The sequence below is a fragment of the Anas platyrhynchos genome, chromosome Z (assembly GCF_047663525.1).
Source record: "Anas platyrhynchos isolate ZD024472 breed Pekin duck chromosome Z, IASCAAS_PekinDuck_T2T, whole genome shotgun sequence".
NCBI classification, from domain to species: domain Eukaryota; kingdom Metazoa; phylum Chordata; class Aves; order Anseriformes; family Anatidae; genus Anas; species Anas platyrhynchos.
The window spans coordinates 62722044-62746518 of record NC_092621.1 but is presented as its reverse complement, the minus strand read 5'-3'; the positions used below and the strand labels follow the sequence as shown (position 1 = coordinate 62746518).

At 37.9% G+C, this 24475-nt stretch overlaps 1 protein-coding gene across 7 annotated transcripts in view; it reads left to right on the top strand.

Annotated features, from left to right (window-relative positions):
- MCC (MCC regulator of WNT signaling pathway) overlaps positions 1 to 24475 on the top strand; it is a 194515-nt gene that overhangs the window by 28150 nt on the left and 141890 nt on the right. Inside the window, exon 1 of one of the 7 annotated variants that reach the window (XM_072031471.1) lies at positions 7985 to 8029. The exons of 5 other annotated variants lie outside the window; for them this stretch is intronic. In XM_072031471.1, coding sequence (XP_071887572.1) covers positions 8000 to 8029 — 30 coding nt within the window. In that variant the 5' untranslated portion in view covers positions 7985 to 7999. Of the gene's footprint in view, positions 1 to 7984; positions 8030 to 15585; positions 16237 to 24475 lie in introns of those variants that run through there. One more of the 7 variants, XM_038171461.2, reaches the window with a different exon arrangement.

Genomic DNA, 24475 nt, shown 5'->3' with positions numbered 1-24475 from the left:
AATAACGTTGTCATAATCAAATGCAGAATAGGGTCTAAACTACTACTTAGGTGAATTTGCGATTGGCTTTAAAGTTGTGAGGTGCTGTGTTTTTAGTACCTTTTTGAGCTCTGTTCTGCCCCATTCTCTGGTTTGCATGAAAACACTAACAAATTCAAATCAAACTCTACTGGTAAAATCAGTGCTTATCTACAATGCAAACTGAATTTGTGGTCATCCATTAAAAAGGTGCAAGTCTAAGGAAGATAGTGAACTAGTGTTCAGTTATACATATTTTCATGACTTTGATTGGTTTGCTTAAGAAAGTATGTTCTTGGAAAAATGTGAGCTACTTCCCATAAGCTTATTTTAAAGGATGTAGGATGATGCTTAACAGAAGTTTAAGTGAAGCTGCTTAAGACCGATGTAGCTGTGCAAAAAGAATGGAGTGAATATTTTTATTTCTGGATTAGTTGCTGTGTCCTTTGTGATTGGAGTTCATTCAGATTTCAAGGTGGGTGTGTACTAATACATCCTCTTTCTGTGCTCCTCCTGATTTATGATGATTCAGAAGTGGTGGGCTTTAGAAGCTGTTGTATGTTTGCAAATAAGAAGACACAGGTGTGCAGTGTTATTTAAGAAAGCACGGTGTGAGGGCTACTGCATCACTCTAATATGTAGCTATCTTAAAAATAAAAATGCTGAAGGCTCATATGAAATAAGATCTCCAGGTATGATGGCTTTCTTTGTTCCCACCTCTAAGTTCCTTTTATGCTTACTGTTTTGAAAGACACCTTATCTTTGTTTTAACAAGCATCTATCCTACTTTTAAATATTCTGTGCTCTTTTAAACCATAGGTACAATCAATAGTCTCTCATTTATATGTAGATGAATATAATAACATCTTCATTTGACTCCTTCTTAAGCACTGGTGTCATGAGTAAAAGTCATATGCAAATTCTTGCTTTGGTTTTCTTACAATGGAAAGAAGAGGTGAGAGAAAATGGAGAGAGAGATTTACTTTGTTTTTCACTATTTGCATTTATTCAATTTACACTGTTAATACTGAGGGACTCGCTGCAGTCTAAATTTAGACTTCTAAAGAGAGAGACAGGCTTAGAGCTGTGAGCTATTATGGTCCTTTATTCTCTGTCTCTTTCTCAAAATGTTTTACCAAACTACATTTGCCACAATGATGGGCCTACCTGCTCCCTTGGGTTCATTTTCACACATCCCAAATCACTTTCACACTTCTGTGGGCTAAATCTAGGGAGTTTTTCCATTTGTACAGAAGGAGCTGGGCAGACTTCATTGCACTGTAACTAGGGTTGCTTTTATAAAACAAACAAAAACAAAACAACAACAACAACCCCCCCCACCCTACCCCCCCCAAAAAAAAAAGAAAAAAAAAGATGGATCTTTTAATAACTGCATTTCTGCCCTTTTAGGGTACCTAAAACTGTGTGATAGAAGAGCAAGAATTTTAAAACAAACCATGTGTGGACATTTTCCTCTGGTACATAAATGCTGCTGAAGTTAGCCAGAGTTTTAATCTTCAGGATGATTACAAAAAAACAGAGCCCTTCTCTGTCATCCTGCTCTTATGAACGGTTCTTGACAATTGAACATCTCCCAGATATATCTATGTGGGCCGTATGTACATATTCTTGAAAGTAATGTTTTTTACATTTCTTTGTAGATGTTTAGACTTCAGACTCATAGCTCTGAAAAAATATCTGTTGTATGGCTGAACGTGTGTAACCTGGGTGGTCTCTGGTTAGAAGTTGTGATTCTTTTTTCTCTGTACATATGACTATTCAGCTGTCTTTAGCCTGACTAGTCAGGCTAAAGACATCCCAGTGTATGTATAGCATGTATAGCATATGTATAATCTATGCTGTAGGATATGCTATATTCCTCAATCAGAGGGTCTTCATGATGCTTTTAAATATTTAACTACTCAGCAGCATTATCCCTGTTCCTTCAAAAAAGTGATGAAATAATAATAATAATAATAATAAAAAGCTGTTTGAAATTTAACCATGCATGTTCATTGCATGTGTTAGTACCTTTTAATTTCATTTTGCAATATTTTTGTTTATTAACACGTGTTCACATTCAGCTTTTATTTTACCTGAATAATTTATTTTGTAGTCTTTCTAGAATGTATAACTCTTTCATCGTTTTTCAGATTCATCACTGTTACCCACAAGCAGTAAGAACACATTTCTCTTTATAGCTTCTCACATTGGTACCAGTATTTATGACTAACATATTAACCTTTAATGTGACCTGTCACCACTTACTGATGATGTACCTGTTTGTGTCAGTAGGTTAAACACAACTGCAAATATCTCTGACAGGAACCCACGTACATGTTCCAAATGTAGTCAGTCTGTGTTCTTCATATATATATATATTTAATTGCATTCAGATCTAAACAACTTAAGTATGTTTCATGGATAGCAAAGAATTCAAGCATTTCAAACTACTTCTGTCAGGAGTGTGCCTGTTCGGCAGTTTGCTATGTATTTGTTCTTGTGTCTGCAAAGTTGGATGAGAATTGCTAGTCTGGGTACTTGTATAAGTGTGGAGAAATAACTGATTCATGTAGTGTCGCATCTGCTTGCTTCCCAGGAGGCCATGCAATCTTGATTTGTTCCTGTGGTGCTATCAGGAGGAATTGCACTCTGTTGTAGAAAATGAAGTATTGTTGTTCTCTGGAAACTTGACACAGGGCAGCGTTTTGATATGATATGCACCCTTCACACTGGAATTCCAGTGAAGTTCAATAAGATGAAGGAATGAGGTCTGCATATGTTTAATTTTCTTTTCATATTCTCCTTGCACATGATTGAAACAGAGTAGGTAACCTTGATACTTTTCTTTATTGAGTAGAACATGTACATATAAATGCTCATGCATATCTGTGTGCTTACTGTTGGTTTCTGTTGCCTTATTTCAGTGTTGGTAAGATTAATGTATTTGTTGTCACAAGCAGCTATATTTACGTAAGTAAAACCAACTGGGATGGTTTGATTTGACATGATGATATGTTGATATGATTTCATACCTCTGTTCTATCAGCTGGAAATAGCTCTGTTTTGTTCAGTAAGTTCCTGCACAAAGATCTTAAATTTTAAAAAATGTAGCTCAAGGCATGCTGATGTATATTTTTTAACTAGCCAGTCTCCGGACTGCTATGTTCTGGAATGCTTTAATCTCTGTTTTTTTCCTTCCAAAGACACTATAACTGTCTTTGCTATAGCTATAGTCCTTGCTATAGCTATTTTGGTTGTAAACGTTTAGGAAATACTTGATGGGGGTATGGTTGACTTGCAGAGGAGAAAAGTACAGCTTTATTTTAGTGAATAGCCTGTGGTAGGATTCCTTCATGACCACTTGCTTCTAGAAGCCCATGTTGCTGTTTCCTTTTCAAAACAGTTGTGCAAGTTACCACAGATTTGCATGTTCTTACTAACTTGGAGAGAAGGGCAAATTTACAGAGTTACCTTCATTGCTTCCTTCAGCATCTCGTTGTTCTGGTCACTGACTAAGCAAGCATAATCCTGCTTTATCTTGAGCAGAGCTGTCAGTGCAAGATGAATGTGTCCAGAGCGCTGGTGCAGATTGCTCCACCTGCCAACTCTGCACTCATTTCTCATCCTAAAGGGAGCTGGTTTTGGAGCATCTCCATCAAGAATAAAACAGAAAGCTAATGCAACAAGATTCTTAATGCATCTTCTTGAAACTTTCCTGGAGTATGCTCTCGAGTATGCTCTTCCTCAGCTTATCCTGTTTGTATGTATGTGTACCTCATTTAGAGGTATTAGAGACTTTATTAAGCTTGGGACTGGATTGTTTTGATCACGCATCTCTGTGTGACAGGATGCTTTCTGTATGGTGCAATTAGGATGACTAAAACAAATTTAGTTCCTACTGTGGATCATCTGTGGCAAGTGTAGGTACCATCTCTGCGGGACACACAACTCAAAAGTTCGTGAAGAACAAAGGCAATACTGCAAAGATTCATAGCAAAGCCATGTAGCAGTTGTATTGATGTAAGCTTCTCACCATGATCACTAGCAGATGAGAACCTGATGTGTTTGTTTTAGGGAAGTGTCATGTTCTCTGAAAACAGATATTACCACAGTTCCACTTTGTCAGACTCAGTGGATGCTTGCATTGCTAATTTTTCCTTCTTCAGAGTGTTGAGCTGCAAGTTATGACAGACAGAACCATTGCTTTGGGAAAACTATTCCTTTTAGTTTTTACTGAGTGATAATACTTCAGAAGTCACTTTTTTTTTTCAGGGATAGGTGGCTTTTCCTTTGCCACCTAGAAGATCTGTGCCATGTGCCTGGTGACAGGACGAGGGGGAATGGGCTAAAGTTACACCAGGGGAGTTTTAGGTTAGATGTTAGGAAGAATTTCTTTACTGAAAGGGTTGTTAGGCACTGGAACGGGCTGCCCAGGGAGGTGGTGGAGTCACCATCCCTGGAAGTCTTCAAAAGACGTTTAGATGTAGAGCTTAGGGATATGGTTTAGTGGGGACTGTTAGTGTTAGGTTAGAGGTTGGACTCGATGATCTTGAGGTCTCTTCCAACCTAGAAATTCTGTGTGTGTGTGTGTGTGATAATTAGACAACATTTGCTATGTGACTAGCAGAAGATGTTTCTGTGTAACTAAAAGTCTTTTCTTATAAAGACTGATACGATCAGATTATCACAGGTAACAGGAGCCTGCTTGTTAGTCTTATATATAAGTTTTTATTTGGCAGAACTCAATGTAGAGTGTTGCGGGAGTAAAAATGACGGTACCAAAAAGCCCATAGCACTCTCCCTCCCCCCCCCTCCCCTAAAGCTGTAAACCTTTGTATATGTACTGTAATTTTGTTAGGCTACATTATTGGCACATTTTAACTAAGCTGGTGAGCGTAGGTTTTCAGATTGACTCCTTAAGTACAGGAAAGGTTGTCTGGTTGCCAAAAAAAGCAAAAATGCTTTTGTAGGGGAGAGGGAAAACAGGACTTCACAGAGATTTGGGACTGCTGTGGAGAGACATTTTTATTCAGTCAAGGTACATACTCTTAATAGCTATCCTAAGTATGAACCATTTTTTCTGTTGTCCAATTTGTAGCAATCAGCAGTAAATTAAGCATGAATTTTATTGCAATTGCACAGGTATTTTTTGGGTAAATGTTCTTTTAAATAAAAGTGTCAAGGAAGTTGAAGACAGAACTACACTTTGAAAGGTAATTCCACAGCTGGTTTGTAGGTTACTTTTGTTTTGTGTCACAGTTAATGAGACCATACGGTTAGGCATCTCATTTCTTTTCTAAAGCTTTTACAGTTTGACAGCTCAGTAAGATGTCCTTTTCTGGTGCACCTTTTTGTTCTTTCCCTTCTCTCCAAATTTTGTATGTTTAAATTCAGACTGCTTGTTCCTCAGTTTGGGAAGCTTCACTCCTTCAGCTTCCCTATCTCTTACATACGGGGAAATTTGGACCCCAGAGTGTCAGGTATCCCATGCTCTCATGGAATGTCTTTTTGAATAGGAGAGAATAATGCCTTTCTAGTCCATGAGACTAGTGTTGATAAGAAAACACATTCTGTGTGTTTCAGGGAATTTATTCAGTGCCATGTCCACACTGTAAGTTAAACCAGAGTGCACAGATTGATTTTTCCCAGGTTGTTTTGTTAGGGAATCTACTCTGTATTCAGCATCTAGTGCACACTATCACAGTAAATCACGGGAACTAGGTCTCTTCCCCTCCTCCCCTTATCCCCACTTGTTTTCAGTCCTACATGCAACTGTTACTACAATTTCCTTTTATGCTAATAAAAGCTGTTAGCATAAAAATGTAGGCTAATGATTCTTTCAGCTGAAACCCTCCTAGGTAGGAAGGGTTGAAGTTTAAGAAGAATTCAGTGGTGTGGACAATGGAGCCTGCATTTCATAAAATATTTGTGCCTAAGATAATCATGCCTTTTGTGTCTTTGCTTCCAAGCTGGACATGTTTCCATTCAACCAGGCTTAAAATAAGATCTGAGAATTCCATTGAAGTGAAAACTGATTATGGGAATTCAGGATTCAGGAGGCTTGCCTTGTCAGAAAGCAGTCACGAAAACAATTTTGTTTGATGGACATTTTTTATGTTTTAACATTATGTTGGTAGCTGTTTGTCTTTGATTTCAAGCCAGCATTGTCATGGAGTTAGTTTGTTGACACAGGCATCGTGTGTAATAGGATAATGCAATGTGTTCATACAATCCTGGCTTCTGTGTCCCTCTACTAATATGCATTTTTCTCTTACAAGTTAAAAATGGAGATTATGGATTAGATCGTCCTGGAATCATATATGCTATGTAGTTATTGGATCATAACAGACATAACTGAGCAAAAGGCAGATTATAAATTTCCTTGAAAACTTCTTTTGGTTGCATATTAGCACCATTTTTTTTCTCTATATTAGATGATAATGTTATAGTCCCTTTCTTAGGACTCTATGCTGAGGTTCCTTTTTTGTTTTGTTTGAATCCGGTTTTTACCTCCACCTGCAGATGATCACAGCCCAGTGTGATGGGTTTCAGCACAGGGCACATTTATTCAGGCAGCCTTTTAATATATCCTTTTGAAAGAGGCTTTTAATTGGATCTTTTACGTGACAGTGGAACAATATCCTGTACAAGCAAATGAGGAAGGTAAAACTCACAGAATGATGGTTTTTAACCCGGCTCTGCGGTTGTAATTGTATAATGGGAACTAGCACGTGGCAATCAGGTGCTACAGGAAAAGGACCTCTTAACCAGTCTGTCTAAATAGATAGTTTGAAGGCCTAGGGACTGAGTTACAAAACTTTAAATTTAGCTTAGTTGCAAGGACTTTGTACCCTGCACTTCCCCAACTTCTCTACTACATAGAAACTGTTTGTGCAACTCCATTTGTTCACTGTAGTTCTTAGAGCTCTGGCTATGATGCACATGCTCAGATCTTTTCACTTTTCCCTTTTATTTTTTTTCTCAGTTGTTTGCAATGAAGAGCACTTCACCTTGTGTACTGGGCTAGCACCACTGCACATAGCTATACAGAATGTAGCATCATTGTACCTGCTTGGCAATGGTAAGCTGAGCCTGAGGCCTGGGGTTATTCCTCTGAACAGACATTAAAGTCGTGCATTCCAGTGTGCCAGAAAGATTACCATGTAGCTCTAGTCATGGGAACTTCTGTTTTATTAGCCTTTCTACTTGTTCTCTGTCCACTTGCTGCAGTTGTAGTTGGCTGAGCTTCTATGAACCCTCATTTACTAAAAAGTTGAGAAGACTTTTCCTTCTCCCCTTTTACAAGTATGCTAGACTCTTATGTTTTGACTACATGATATATAGGTATTTTGAAAATGAAGTGAAAATCTTTCCACAGTGAAAGTTTTCACAATTGAAAATGGACTCTAAGTGCTTTTCCAGTTCAATGCTAGTTCAGATCAAATGGAGTAATCAACCATTATAATGTCAACCGTGCAAGACAAGGCAGAGTTTCCACAGAAATCTATCAGTGTCATGATTAAATTCATCAAGATGTTTCTGCTCTCTGGAATCATTTCTCTATCACTGGTCAGGTTTGGGATATTGACCCAAGGCAGCGCAAGCTATTGGCACCATTCAAATTCCATGCTTCTCTTTCTGTTTTGTGTTTTTGTAGTGAATGTACGGTTGTTAGCATAGCTGTTTGGGGGAACTATTTCGGTGCCATTGCAGAGAAAATGGGAAGTGAGTACTTCTTCACATATATTCACTAGCACTTCCTCTTTTCGCATTTTGTGAAGATAGTTTTCAATATGATTGCTTCATTTTTGGGATACAAAACCATATTGTCACTTCTCAGCTGGGAGACAGATTATGATAATACCTGCTTTGTACTACATTAGTAAACTCCACTTTTCATCATGGGAGAAAGTAATCAAAATAAACTATTTGAATTTCAGGGAGGGTGGTGTCTGCTCTGTGAAGAGTTGATAGTGAAATGAGAACCCCGCTGATGTGCACAAGTGAGGTTTGTACCCTTAAGCTAAATAGCCATCTCTTATTTCCTACACAGAATTTCCTATTACTTTACCTACTTGAAGCTATAATTTTAGTGAATTGAGTGGAGAAAAAGATGTTGAATCTTTCTGCCTTATGCATTTTTAAAGAGATGATAAGTGGTTGAATTATTGGTTGAATCTAATTCTTTGCCTGAATGTTGATTGTCTGGTATGTATTACAGAAAAGAATGAAAAAAGTTTGTTTATCTGCTAACCCCCCCCACAAGGATGCCAGGTGTTTCTTTATAATGATGAAATGTCTTGTGCTAGATTTCTAAATCATAATGACAGAACAAACCAGACTTTTTATAAGGTGGAGTTGTTTATTTGCTGTGGTTTCATTGGTTGAAAGACCCTTGTCTGAGTGTGTAAACACTAGAAATATTTAGCAAGACATTTCTGAACTTCTATTCCTTCTGAAGGGAATATCCAGGTGAGGCATGAAAGTAAAGGAGATTTTAGCTTTGTAACCATGTTCATTAATGGTATTTTCATGAACATGAAGAAGTGTAACTAGCTTCAGAAGAGTGTAAACGGGTCTTGGGTTGTAGAACCAACAGACCATAAAAAAAGTCAAAGATAACATAAATGCTAAAGCAAGATTGCTCCCTGTCTCTCCCAGTGTAAAATGAAACTGTCAGGTACAAAGGGTGAAGCAGCAATGAGGTCGCAGTAAGGCAGTCATGAAGATTATGTTCAGAAACATAAATGTAGAAACATGTACAGGAAAAAAAGTCACTGGAGAAATTCAGAAGTTAAAAGAAAAACTGCATTTTGTAGAGTAGACAGGCAGTTAAGAGTAGAGAGCTTGGATTTTATGTTTAGCTGTCTGGAGAGAGGAAAAAAGTAGACATTTTGGGAGAAACAAAGAAGATTCATATATACTAGATCCTGAATAGTAGGAAGTTGAGAAATGATCTGTAGGCTAAATTCTTGATCTTCATGAGCAGTCACTAAACTGTGTAGCCAAGGAAGACAGCCAGTAAAATATACTTCAGATGAGAGCTATAGGAATTCAACTGCAACTGTCTTAAATTTGTTGGTGGTAGAATGGATCTGGTTGAGAACTAGAGGTTTTAATTCACCAGAAATGTATATGTATCATTTCGGCTCCAATGATTGTGGAAGTAATTTTTGCTACAATTTCTGCCAAACTGAAAGCTCTCAAGTCTTCATAAGCGTTCAGTGAAGTTGATGTTTGTTATTTAAGTGCACAAAAAAAACTCTTGTAGGCCTTCAAGTTGGCATCTGTCAGATGCTTGCCTTGCATGTGCAGAATTCATCTGATTGATAATGTTTCAAATGAAAAATTTCAGTCTTGATGAACCCAAACTTAGACATCTCTATATACATACATGTATATAGAGGTGTGTGTATATACACATACACATATATATAGCTGTGTGGGTGTATATATGTATACTTGTTTATATTATAATATATATAAACCATCACACATTGCACATGCATATATATATATGTATATAGGCATGTAGTCATAAAATCTCCGGCAATTAATCCATTAAGCAGTCTGAAGAGATACTAACCATACATGCAGAAATGAGATGTTTGGCTAGGTGGGGAGTGAAGACTCAAAGCACAGCTCTGATGTAAACCAGGGATCTCTCAGTCTTCTTTGTGTCACTGTGAGCACTTAAAAGATCACAGATCCAGTCCAGGAAGTTGTTTGTTTAATATGCCAGTGGTAGTAGGAGTCAATGGAAAGAATTCTTACTATGAGAAAAGACAATTGCAGACTGACCACATGTGGATGTCTTGGAAGAAGTTCATGAGTAAAAGAAGTGGCCGGCTGATGAGTTGCAGTACTGAATGTTTAGAGATGAGAACATAGCTGGGGATTGGGGACTGGAACTAGATGTAAGAGTGTTTGAAGGAAAAGATACAAATCTCAGAGAGTTTAGGAATAAGAGTAGAATGTAAATGAGGAACTCTCACTATGAGATATAGGAAAAAAAAAATAGGAGAGGCTCAGAAGGGAAGAACTGGTAAGCCTTTACTATGTAACTGAGATTTTTTGAAAGAGATATAGTTGACAGCTTATGTACATGAGGGACTACAAGTTTTGTTAAAGTGGAAGAGGAGGTATCTTAAAGGTAGGATTAAGCCATATGCTTATTACTAAGAATGGTCTTAGAAAAATAGGTATGCAGTACTAACAGGCTATTTCAAGGGAATCTAAATCAAAATGGCTACCAAGCTTATACACTAGAAATGAATTGAGTGTAATTACCCTGTACTTACCACAGAATGACAGGATGGTAGAGGTTGGCAGGGGAATCTGGAGGTCACCAGGTCCAACCCCCTGCTCAGGGAGGGACACCCGAAGCAGGCTGCCCAGGACCACGTCCCTCAGAGAAGGGAGACTCCACAACCTCTCTGGGCAGATTGTGCCAGTTGTGGTCAGGCACAAGTAAAGAAGTGCTTTGTGCGATAGAGATGGAGCCTCTTGTGTTTCAGTCAGTGCTCGTTGCCTCTTGTTGTGGCATATGGACAGGAGGAATGCATGACTGAACTGAGGGAATGCTGGATGATGAAAGGAAGCTCATCAGAAATAAGATGATGTGAATTGTACTTTACAGAATGGCCTCATTTTAAGCAAGGAGCGGATGAATAGTGATGATAATTAGGTGGCTGCAAGATAAAAGCAGTGTTGAAATTGCTACCATCTTTCCCTGTTGTCCTCTCAGACAAGTCTCAAACATGAGTAACAGGCACACATTGATTCCCTGGTCCTTTTACTGTCCTGACCTGATGTTTAAGGCTCAGTGAGGTCAGATGGAATCAAAATGAATGTGATGGCTTTGGATAAAATGACAGCAAATGAGAGTGGCTGGTTGACAAGTTGGTGAGAGTCTGCATGGCGTGAAATACTGGAGAATAGAAAAAGGGATCAAATGTAAACTCCCATGGAGACTTGCCAGGTCAAGGACATGGCTTTTTAAGTGGATTAAGTATTTGGAGAAGGGTGAAGGGGTGAGAGCAGCTGATTGAAGTGCTATTTGGAAATTACATTATTCTAGATGTTTTAGACTAATCGAGATGGTGTGATTGAAGGAAAGAAGATAAGTTTGCTTGTGTTTTTCAGAGAGAGTGCTTCATTCTTGGGTGTAAGGTTACTTGCAATTGTTTCAGATGAATTGGATTTTTTAGATGCATACACTTCACTAACAGTAATGGGAACAGTTTGCATCAAGAAGAACCTACACCCCTTTCAGGCTCGCACTTTTAAATCATAGTGCATTAGTGCTATTGAATAAAGGGTTGTCTGGAAACATTATCCAGATATTATTCTGAATTTCCACTTTTCCATTGAAATTCAGAACTTTGTATTACACCTGCGTGTTTCAAGCCAGAGTGAGAACAAGAACGTGTACTCAAGTTGTGTGTAGTAGATTTACAATATATGAAGGTGTAATTTTTTTTGTGTAAGGATTATATGGAGTACTCTAATTATAGAGAAGATGTTGAAACAAATGAGCTAAACACGTAGTGAATTTCAGTTAGTGTCATTTTGATTGCAGAGCTAATTAAACGAAACAAACTAAGCTGATCACAATTCTGGGACATATGGAATCAAACCTTCTAATTATGCGTGTTGTGTGCAGAATTAAATTGTTTATCAGAGAATGGTACACTGTGCTGAAAAATGTGATACATGCATATTTAATAGATAGCTGCTTTTATGCTGTCGCTTTCTGTCTGCAGCTGTCAAGGATGGAAAATTCATGTGTGGCAATTGTCACACCTGCTCCAGTAACTGTTAAGAAACTGAGAGAGTTTGTGTGGGAGAGACCTTGTAGAGTAACTGCAGTGCTAAGTTTTTTTCATATTCTGTGGGATTTTCAAAAGTAAAGGTGAGAAGGGCAAGAGTTATCTTGCCCCACAGAATCCTATTAACAGATCGTGTAAATCTTATTAAATGATTATTCAGATACAACAGTGGGCTCCTGAGTAAATCTCTGGTACTTTTAAATGATTGTTTTAACAAAGGTTTAAAACAGTAACAAATGGAATAGAGTGACCATAGCACTGTTAGATCAACGATCAGCAAACTTGCTACACTAATGGCTGTAACTGGATAATTCTGAAATTATCTTGGGAAGAATCTGTCAGTGCAAATGCACTTACCTACAAGCAGCGTGCATCACGAATGCTTTAGAGGTACAGAAAGCAGTAATTGATCTGAATGGGCTGAGACTGAGCGGAAGCCCAGACCAGTATCTATTTCTTGACAGAACACTTTTGGCAGAGGCTCTTTCTGTGATCCTCAGTGACAATTGAGTTCATCCAGCCTGTTGTTACCTCGTTCTTGTTTGTGTCATGGTAGCACACACTGAAACATCTGGTACATCATGTACTCTTGGGCTAAGAAACGTGCATCTACATATAAGGGGATCTTCTTCCCGTGCTCCCTGCATGTGCATCCATGCATGCACAAGCACACCCTGGCAAGTGTAGGTGCTAAACACGGAGGCAGATGGTGGGCAACAAGGGAGCATTGTTATCCTAGGTGAGAAACAGAGTCAGGGGAGAGAGAATGAACAGTTGAATGCAGAGGGACTGAATCCCTAGGCACCTCTATCATGCTGGATCACCAGGTGCTCTGTTCTCTTTCTGATAGCATAAATTTCCATCCTTGAGATTTTCCTTTGTTTTCTTTGAACCCTGCCTGTCAATGGGCACAAGTCAATGGGAAAAATCCATTTTTTTCAATATTGTTTTTAGTGCCCTGCTATTGCATTAGATCACTTGCATGTATTTGAAAACAGTGAAACAGTCTGAAGAAAAGTCAGATCTATCTGGGAAATTAATTTTGTGATGTAATGGTTTCACTGAATTAGTAAATGGACTGACAAATGCTAGATAACATGAAATTTCAGGGCAACAACTTCTAAATCTTCAATGTTCAGAAAATATTCTATATGTTGTTGAGCATTTAAAAGTTATGGTATGATTAGTTTAGAAGAATCACTGCATTTGATCTTTGCTAACCCTCCACAATAAAGGAAAGCCTGAACAGTTTGTAGAAGACTTCAAATGACATTGAAACAGGCAGTGGTGGGTTAGTTAAAGATAATGATTGATGCTTTTTAGCTCAGTAGTGTGTAATCCTGTAGCACTCAGTGCAAGCATGCACTGACTGCAGTGGGAGTCCTCTGGAATTAGAGCAAAATCATTTTTTCATCGGTTTGTTTCAACTGTTTCATTAGTTTGCACAGGTTAAAATTAATTTTTAATTTAAAAATGAATATTGTTCTGAAAGTATCTGCATGTATCTCCTGTGTTCTGGTGTACATCTGAAACTGTAAATTCTGCTGTCACTTCTCAGTCAGTGTCTCTATCTCTGTTCATCATGTTACTGTGTGGATTTGGAAAGAGGCAGAAAAAAGTCCCGTGCAGCATACAGGTGCACTATGATGTGGAGCTAGCTCAGTTCCTCACCCTTACAGTCGGGATGCTTCTGTAGTGCTGTGTGCTGGTCTGTTGGATCCCTGCTCTGCCACGAATGGACAGCAATGGCGAGTGGGGAAAGTGAATCGGAACTTTTAATTTCTAAGTACCTGTTTTAGTCAGCAAGGAAATATTTTGCATATAGGGAGGTAATATGGGAAATGCAGTATATTGGAGCCCTAATGAATATGATCTTACTTTAGTGAAGGAAAACTGAAGTATTTTCTTTTTAGATAATCCTGGGGCCAACTCTTTGTTGGTGAACCTCTGATACAGGTGCCAAAATTGGGCAAAGATAAGATCAGAAGAGATTCTAAACATTTGAAAGAAAATACAGAAGTTGTTAGGAATACCGATACAAAGTACAAAAAAGTTTGTTGCCCTCCCATTTGGGAAGCCATAACTTGGAAAAAATAAAATGTTTTAAAATGTACTGTGTCAGCTGCAGAAGGTTTTGAACTCAATTGTTTTTTACTCTTGTATGAGAAATGAGGTAGGACACTATAAAGTACTTCTGTTTCTGGGTATAAAACACTGTTAATCAAATTTAAATGCCCAGGAAATCAGTGCACAAAACTACTCTGGATACACTGTATCATACTGTAGTCTGGAGGACTCTGCATCTTCCTGGCAGGCTAACCACGGGAGGTGGGATGTGCTGTTTGCCCGGTGTGGCACTGTGCCGTGCATCTCCTGTGGCTGAGACAGCAGTAATCTGCCAGCAGAGAGCAGTGCAGCCCGTTGTCACTGCTTGAGGGAAGATAAATGGAAACATATGTCAGGAACAAAGCACATAAATAAGGAATACAGAGGAGCACTAAATGCACAGTTAGAGCTGAACATAAAGGTGAGGCAGGAAAGATGCTCTCAAGGAGTAAAATGATGAAGAATGGAGGCAACACTTGGTGAACATAAAAAAGAAGAGAAATATAAAAATAGATTACTAGAAAGTAAACCGGAGAATAAGAAAAATACAGAAAAGAGAAGGAAAGACCATGAAAACAGACACAGACACAAATTAAAAGTAGAAATGTAAAGAGATTGAGGCATTCCCCTTGCCCACGAGCCAAAGTTGAAGTTCCTGATCCCTGTGCACTGGGGAAAGACAGGGACACAGAAAATACTAGTCCATTTTAGTATCATGGATCAATATGTATGTGTTTATCTTGGTCCTACTTCTTAATGCACTTTCTGTATTGTCATTTGGATGAATTATCTTTATGTATTCATAATTATATTCACTTATGATTAATTGGGGATAAAATAAAACTAAAGTCCCAGGCTGATTTTCAAAATCTTACTTTTGGAGAGCTTTGTTTTACAAGTAAATGTTTTTGCAAAAGTGCAAAGGTTGTACCACAGCTTTTATAGAATTTATTCCTGTTTCTCATAAATTTTTTGAACTCTTCTCAGGAATTTACACTGTTATAGTACATTGGATTAAGCTGATATGTAAATTTCAGTTGTGGAGTGTGGCATTCCCCAGTTCTAACTCAGAAATGCATCATAATCCAGTGTCACAAGTTGTGTAGGACTGCCAGTAGATTTTAGGGGATGGAATGAGGGGGAAAAGAGGTCTTCTGTTCTTGCAATGGGTACAGCAGAGCATGTCTTCAAATCCAATTTCTTAGGGATTTTTCTAGATTATTTGTTGCATGTTGAAAGCAAGTATTTTTTTTTCCCACCTTCTTCCCATAGTATCTCCCCAAAGTCTTTGTAAAATGTCAGTGTGTTCTGTAAAACCTGCAGCTTTCTAATGGTGCTCTTGGTTTTACTGTGACCTTTTGAGATCATTACAACCCCCATCCCCAGAATCCCCTGGCTTTTCTTACTTAATTGCACATGGGAATGGGGAAATAGGATTCCAACTTGATTGTTATCCAGGTGGCGTTTCCTGTTACTTGCTTAGCTTTATAGTTTTGGGTACAGTAATTAGTATACAGAAAGCTGGAAAGATGCCTGTAATTCCAAAATGAACTCTCTATAGCTCTCTCCCTCCCACTTGCACTCTCCTTTTAGTACCGCCCCTTCCATGCACCCTTTAGCCAGCAGCAAGACAGCTGTGTTTGATCATAAACCACTTAAACTCCAGGCTCACTGGAAGGGGAAACTTTAGCGTGAAGTGCAGGATTGGTTTGTCTTGGGGAGGGGAGCTTTCTTTTCTTTTCCCTTCCCTCTCTCTCTGAACATTGAAGACCAAAGCAGCGCTCTCCTTTTATTTTCTCTGTGAACTTGCATGAAGCTTACCAAATCATTCTGAGTACATTAAGCGGCTTTGTGAGATGCCCTTAAACAGAGTTGTGGAAAAGAGCAGCAGAAAACGGACAGCGGAGGTGAAGCACGACTTGCAGATGGACTGAGACAGCCCTGGGATCTGGGCAAGCAGTTCCTTCCCTGCATTTTCTGAGCACTCCACAGTATTAACAAATAGCTAACAGCAATGGATTATATGTGAAGTGAAAACCAGTTTGGCTCTTTTAGATTATCTTACATCATTAATTTTAACTATGAATGTGGAGTAAAAATGGCTGTCTAGAGCAAAATATGCAAGACGGGGGAAAATTGCAGAAGAAAGTATTGAATCAGTTAAACAAAGCTTCGAAGCATTAAAATCTGCAGAAATCATCAAGCCCTGAGAAGTCTCATCATGAATTCTGGAGTTGCTTTGAAATATGGAAATGACTCTCCTGCAGAGCTGAGTGAGGTAAGCAGTTTCAGTGCGTTTCAGTGCCCTTCTTTATGCTTTAAAAAGAAACGCTCCCCGTTTGGGTTTTCACTCTGCAAGCAATGCAATTAAAAATTAATAGAATGTGTATCTTGCTATAACTTGCTGTGCCAGTGAGGAAATGACCTGAACTTTCTTGCTGCTTTAGACTGGTGAAAAGCAAATGATTGTAATTGTGTAGAGACGCTTTTTCCTGTTACCCTGCAGCAGAGATTCCCTTACCTCCCAAGAGCTGTGTTTATACCCAAGGTTCATCTTTGCAGTAGGTGAAATATGGAGATCTCAGCTGAGATTAACCAGATGGTGACTAATTTAGGAGGGAGGTGGGGTGAACGGAAGATGTCAAATATTTATTGGTATGACAACAACATTGGCAAAGTTGTGTTTGATTGTATTTATCCAAGGTGATGATGTTCCTTTAGGTTAGGTTAGGTGAATGTTATTTTCCTTGCCTAAAAGATATCAAGCCATGGGAAACTTTTGCTTTTCCCTTGCAAAACCTAGTATGCTGTTATTTCTTACAGTTGTGGGTATGTCTTTTTTTTGTACAACATGTTTGTGTATGTTTTTAATAAATTAGAAATTAAAGCCGTATCAGATGTTACGCAAATATTTAATAAACATTTCAGAAGTGGCATATTTCTGGCAGTCACTGAAATGTTTTGGATGCATCATCTTTATGGGTTTACTTGTCCTGAGAACTGCTAATTTGAATTATGTTCTGAAATCCCAAGCATTCTATTGAGGTCATTTTGTAGAAAATTGAACCTGAATTCCCAGTTTAACTGAAATGCTCCCCTTTCTTCTTTGCCTATTTCTTTGATACACCTTGCATTGCAATGTTATTTATTTTATGTTTTATTAGAAATAATAGGACATGCTTAGGAGAATGAGGGAGTTCACGATTTGTAGTTAATTGTACAGAGATGGGAGACACTGAGGTATAGCATGGAAAGTTAATCAGAATCAGTAGGCTCGTGAGGGGGGCAGCAGTGTCAGGGAAAGCATAGTAAATACGAGAGACCTAAGCCAGTGCAGTATCTTGCCATGCAAGATGAGTGGTAGGTTTGTGACTGGGGAGTTCTACTAAAAGAAATTCTGGATATATTCCAGAACTACAAAATAGTTCAATTAAATTAACTCTATGTTACTTTTTCAAGTAATTGTTTAGAAATTGTGTACTGGCAACACAGCATAGATTGAGTTCATAACCTCAGTATAAAAGCCTGGATTATTTTTGTAAAGAGTCTGCCATGGGGTTCCTGGCTACACTTTTCTTGTTGGCCTGTTGTTCAGTGCTTTCTATTCCTTTAACATTTGATTTTCAAGGCTCCAGGGTCACACACAATGTAGAGTGTCACAAAAATCTGATACTTGCTTAGGTATTTGGAGCAGGCTGTATTTACTGGTGACACTTCTACCTCAAAACATTACCTGTTCAAGTTTACTTTACCCATCACAAAATAAGACTTTGGTTGTAAGTATGTTTTGCATCTGATGTTTTAACATGAGAAATATCAAAAGAAGCCTGTGTCCATGCACCATGGAACATTTTGTTTGTTTGTTTATTCCAATGAGCTTACTTTAATACTTGATTTACATCTGTAGTCTGGTGCCACAGATGAGTTAGGAGACCCCTTTCTGACTGCAAACATACCAGTGAAGATGTTATGCTCCTGTGTTTCTCCAGCTGCTAATCATCATTTCTTTGCTGATGGTTTTCATCTCTGTGATTTGAGTTGTTTGTGTGAGCATGCCTTAGACTGTTTCATTCAAGGGGCCAGGTCAGCTGCAGTATTGGTCTTTAAATAAAACAGTGCGTTCTGAATGAAACATGGAGGGCTTACAGAAATACGCTCTACATGGGAGAATACGCATAAGTACTCTGAGATGCAGTTAGTTACTTGCTTACCTTTAATTATTCAGTCAACTGTTGTCTCCATGTAATTTGCATGCTTCCATTATGCCTTTTCCTACTGTTGATTTGAGCTGTTGTGTTTGTTGTTATTGAAGACAGCAAGCCTTCGGGAAAGCCTATGTGCATATTTTATATATCTGTGTTTCTCACATGTTTGTCATGCTTTTCCGTTTTCCTTCCTTTCTGATTATACCTTCTGTATGCCATGTTTATTTTTGATCAGTGGAAGACAGTGGCATTGTGTTCAGTGGGAGAAGTTGGAACTATCTACAATAGGAAATTAGTGCAGTCCTACTCTGTTTTCACTTGAAACTCTGTCTCTACTGTCAGCTCATATTTTCCTGTTGCAGTGGCTGTTACCAGTGTGTATGTCTACATGGCAAAAGAATGACAGACAGACCAAGAAAGTCTACAATGCACAGTGGATTTTGTTGTAGGTGCTTTCATCTCTTTGTTTTAGTATGTGAAGTTCTAGGCATGAAACTACTATTATTAAAATAAATAGGAAAACTACAAAGCCCTGGAGGTATAGTAAATGCGTTCTTGAATGGATGCATTAGACAAAATAGAAAATGAAATTATTGCAACTCATTCCATTTGTATTGAAACTTTCTCTGTTTAAGATTTAGATCTCTCTTTGGGAAACGGGCAAAATACAAGCTGCAAATTTTTTTCAAGACACAGCTGTAATTTTAGAAATTTTTGTGTGGTTGATGTTTGCTCTTCCTATACTCTTGTCCAGGTAAACAGAAATCTTGATAGTCTTTATTTGCTTCTCCCCGTTCCATTCCAAAGGTCATGCAGAAATTAAATAAAAATAGAAAATAATCAGATTTCTATCACAGGTCAGTCTGACTTGTACAAAACTCGTGCTTTGTGGTTTCTAGCTTTAGAGTTCAAGCTGTTGATTATTGATCCATATATCAGTATGTTACCTTATTTTCTCAGCTTTTCTTCAATCTTATTTTCGTTCTGTTCAAAGAAAGATTGGCCAATGTGCTGTTTGCATGGGAGATTCAGTGTGTTGTAACTACATACAGTGGTAGAAAAAACATTGTTCTTGTGTTGCAAGGCTTTCTGGGGTGGTACTACTGTTGTTTTTTGTTTGTTTGTTTGTTTTACAAGTAAGTGATACATTAAGCAAGGCAAATAAAAAACTGTACTCAGTGGGAATGCAGTACAGGCTTTGATACCTTTGTAAATAAGTAGTGATATCAAACTATGTGGGCTTTCACCTGCCAATATTATGCCTTTAACATTGTTTGTGGAGTTCTCTTTTTAAGGCTTCATTAAGTATGGATGTAATGTGTATACAATGCATAACACACAAATTAGGTATGTGCTGGATTCCTTTTTTTTTTTTTTTTTAGTTATGCAGTACTGTAAACTTTAAGAGTACACTATGTGATTGTACTTAAAGCCAGCATCATGAATGACACTGAAAACATGTACAAGTAGGTAGTTCAGTGCACAGAAAATGCAATTATACTGTTTGGTTTTTTGTTTGTTTTATGTAGTTAAAATGAAACTATATCAGAATGAATATGCTTGGTACATATTCACTTGGTAATTTTGCAGAAAGAGGTGTTTGTATGGAAGGAGCTAGATGGTCTAATCTCTACTTTCTTCTTCCAAATTCAAAGACTCTACATCAGGAAGACCCTGAACCTCGGTTTGCTAAAGCTGAAGTAGCCTTCCAGGGAGGTGCTACTTCATGCTAGGCTCATTCTTATACCCTTCCCTAGCTATCCACTGATATGGATGTGCTGAGGTAGGGAGATCTGTAGTCTGACCTACTACAGCTGTCATGCTAAATATGCTCAGCAGTCATGCACATGCCTAATCTGAGACAGTTCAAATGAGTAGTGTAGGAACATTAAGGGAATAAATTGCTGAGCTTTCTGATGTCTTTCTCAGTTGTATACTTAAGGGCTAAATTACATCCTTGGATCAAGAGCCAAATTATATCCTTGGATACGATTTTCAGTAAAGGGAGGCTAGTGAACTTGGTGCTGCTAAGACAATGCCAAAGAGATTTTGTTGTGGGCTAAGTGTTGGTGTTATAGTTTTGCAATACATTCAGCAGTTTAGGTGCAAATGTTTTGTTTAATGTCACTGTTTATGTTCTTTTTATCATTCTGTGTATAAGGTGATGCTGTGTAATTTCTGAAAAAGGATATATTTCCTGCACAGTAAAATTAAAAGGTACTGGGCAGATTTATGTGCATACTTTATACCTTCTGCTTCTTTCTTTGTGCTTGGGAGTTAGGTTTTTGCAAGCAAAAATGTTCACTTCCTAGCCTTAGATAGAGAGTGAGTCTGGGAGGAGTGATGGGATGAGGTGCAGGACACTGGGCTTGAGCCCCTCTGGGAAGGGGAGAGTTCAGCAGCAGCAGTCCCCACCCTGAGGTACTTTCCTATGTGTTTCTCTGCTCTTCTAGAACAAGCGTCAGCTTGTGCTCATACCGTACATGCATGTGAGGAAATAGCACTGATGGAATAGGGAACAGGTTTTGTATGCACTGAAGGCTGGGATTAAATCTCAAACACTTGTTCTGTCTCCTGGGTTTGGCAGTCTTATTAATGAAGCAAATGTCACCCTGCAACTGCTTCCTGAATGGTCTTTGGCTGTGCAACAGGCATGCAAGTGCACTCTCAGTTCTTCTTGTGAACAGATGAACACCATCTCCCATTGGAAGCCTGTCTCTGCTGCTGGACATGGCCTTGGCCTTCAGTGTGAAAAGTGTATGGAACCTGTAATAAACAAGAATGTCTAGCATCTTCCCACCAGAGAGGGTGTATGTGTTTTGCCAAGCAGATGATGATGTTCTGGGAGTTGTGGTATTGTCACAATCCTTTGAAATATTGCGGTCTTGCAGCAGAGCTGAGTGAAATGTGCTTATCCAATACTAAACATGGTGTATTTTTAAATTACTTTATTTCAGGAGATAAACTGAAAAGGTGAACAGTGTTAACTGCTGAGCAACAGCTGACACTACATGTAAGTTTTGGAAGAGTGAACAAAGCAACCCAATATGCTTAAATCAAAGTGTTGTAACTTTCTTAAATGGACTCTAGTGGAGATCTGGATAAAACTCTACTGGTAGCAATAATATCTGTAGTCTTAGAAGGGTGTTCACGGTTTCATTGCTATAGAGGTGGAAAGGGATAGTTTGCTGTACCTCTTCAAAAGTCTTTTTTAGGTGAACTCTGCCCATTGCCCATCCTTTTTCTTGATTTGAATGCCATATGTGACAACTTTGGAAATAGGACATTTTAACATATTGTTGTCCTGAGGGGTGTTGAGATACTAAATGTGAAATATAATTAAAGAATTTAAAGAGTTACTGTGCATCTCAGTTACACTGATGTAGCTATCTAATTTACAGAACAGACTTTAATGGGAGACTTGATTGTGTTCCAGGATAGTAACTGTAGAGTCTGAATGCAGGTTCTAGGTTGGATTCACTGCTCTTCTATTCCACAAATCTCCTAAGGATTATTCATCTCTTTGAAAAATTAATTTGTTTTTATAGCTTATTTTGAAACTTATATAGGTGGAACCATTCTTCGAAAGGAGAAAGCCAGCTTTCCCTGCATCATTTGGACATATATCCACAGTTTATTAACAGACAAGTTTGCTGGTATGTTATCGGTGAACTGTACTGCTGATTTAGAAACATGGGTTAGAACATGAACTTGAATCCATAGTCTAGCTGAGGGGGTTCTATTTCTGGCATGATCAACGTATGTAATTTACGGTGTGACTGATGCCTGGTATTTCCGGTGTAAAAAATACAGTGACTTCAAAGAATGTTTACTTTCTGGATTTGTATGAGCTGCTTATCAGGCACAGAGTGTGTTCCAGGCTTGGATGTTATTAAATTGAAGCACTATAAAAAGATTACTCAAAATGCCCAGACACTGTCAGCACAGATAATGCTCTTCTGCAGCCTTCTAATGAAAAAAAGACAGATTATGTAACTTATCTGCCTGATATTTTAATGTTCCTTGATCCTAGAAAAACGTATTTGAAAAATGCCTTACAGGCTGAGAAATTAATAAAGACAAATGTGTGCTGTGAAAGTAACATTACCAATGTATTGGTTCCTCTAACTGTTTATAGAGACTTCCTGTTTTTATTCTTACATTAAAAAGCCAAAATTCATTCCGGGAGATTTTTGGAGATAAAGGTCAACTTGACCTTCCTTTTCTATTCTTCCAATCTGTGTTGGCGAATAAAAATGTGTTTTTGTGTATGTACTATCTTGGACATACCAAGACTTGGCCACGTGTGGAAACAGTTGTGAGACTCCCTCTTGTTTTGCAAGGGTTTTGGGGTTTGTCTTACTCTGCTGTCTGTGGATCTGCAGTCTGTAAAGGAACACATAAATGGAACTTTCTGCAGGCAGAATCCATAGATTGCAGAATTACTGTTTCCAAAGGCAGAAGTGTCTATGGTGTATGTATGTGTGGAGAGAGGGCACAGGGAAAGGCTTTGTTGTAAAACTGGGCAGCTGTGGTAGGATATAATGAGATATTTTGTACTGGAACCCTGAGTAGCTTGATACAAGATTGAAAAGGAAATGTGTTGTTGCCACTCCTTTTTTTTTTTTTTTTTTTTTTTTTCCCCCCCCTCATGTTTAGGTTTTACAGTCTTTTTGACTTGCATAAAAATTGTTTAATTGTTAATTGTGTTTAAAATTTCAGATTTTACTTCTGCTTCTTAGAACCCATGGAAAAGCCTCCTTAAATAATTACGTTACATATAGTAGTAATATATAAGCCAATGTACTCTGCAGAGCAATGTGGTGATCTCTGAATTCAAAGATTTTTTGTGATCTTTGTGATTTTTTGTGATATTTGTGATTTTTTGTGACAAGGCATGGGGAGTGGGATCTGGTGCTGGTAATGAGAATTTTTGGCTGTTGGTAGTCTGCATTAGTCCTGGGTCAGGATTTGCTATATAAATGAACTTTCAGTGTGAATGATTTATATTTTCAGAAAATCTAGATTTCTGCCATCTATAATGAACAGAGGAATTCATTAAAACTCTGGAAATTGGGTTCCGTATTCTAACTCAGTAGATGTAATCATACATGTAAATTTGTAACTTAAATGAACTTGTTAATTAACATTTTTTCAGTCCTACCAAATTTAAAAAGATAATGCATAAATAGTAACGATTAGGGTCATTTAAAAATCCTGAGATACTTGTAATAAAAAAGTGAGATGTTAACAAAGAGTTGTGACAGAATTCAACATCAGTTGAGTTCTGAGAGCTTGGAAACAATCAGGGTAACAGGTGAAGGTTTCCACAGTGCCACTAAGTCATCGACAGAGTAATTCTCCCTTTCATGTTCTGAAGTTTTGCTTGGAGTGCTGCGTGCTATTGACTGCTGCTTTGACATGCACATTGAAAAGCTATTTCTCTCAGTGCAAGCTGATATTACACAAAATGTTTAAAAACGGTATTTATGTAAATATTTAGACTTAGGAGGTGAACCTGAAATTGAAGCAGGAATGCTTGTGGTGTTTAAATTTGTATTTACTTTTAAACATGACTTAACTTTGTTCAAATGTTTCTTTCTGTAGTATCCAGATGTCTCTGCCCTAACTATTTCTAAATGCAGATAAAAATGTGATCAATGTGTGGTCTCTGAAGAATTTCTGGCATTACTTAATATCTTAGGAACTTTTAACTTTGTGTTATTTCTTGTTTCTGCTTTTGTTGCTCTGTTATTCTCAGCTAAATGCAAGGTATTGACAAGAATAGTGACTTTTACTAGTGGCTGCTACTGCAACAACACATTTTTTGTTATTAAAGCATAGAACATTGAAAAAATAAGGCAGGAAGAGACTACCCTTTTTAAAATACTAAGTTTGTAAGTTAAATACATGTATTTACAGTAATCAGATAAATTCTAAAATTTTGGTCAGCCTTGCCTTTATAATATAGCTCTTTGAAAATTTGGAATTGTAAAGCAATGAAAGAGTTAATATCTTTAGGTGGGACTGATAATGGCATGGTTAAGGCTGCTTCCTAATGTGAACTCCTGTTACATTCTAGCTTTGTAAAACATTGTCTGTTCAAACTGAAGTCTGTCCATAAGTTGAATTTATTGGGAAAATTATTAAACAATGTTACATTTGTTTCCACAAATAAAGCCAGTGAAACAGGTAAAACTTTCTCCTGTTAAAAATACAAGAACTTCTGCTGATTCTGCTGTCGCCAGGGTTTGAAACAGAACTTGAAATTTGCTAGGGCATTACCACTTACATGTCTTTTCTTTTAACTGG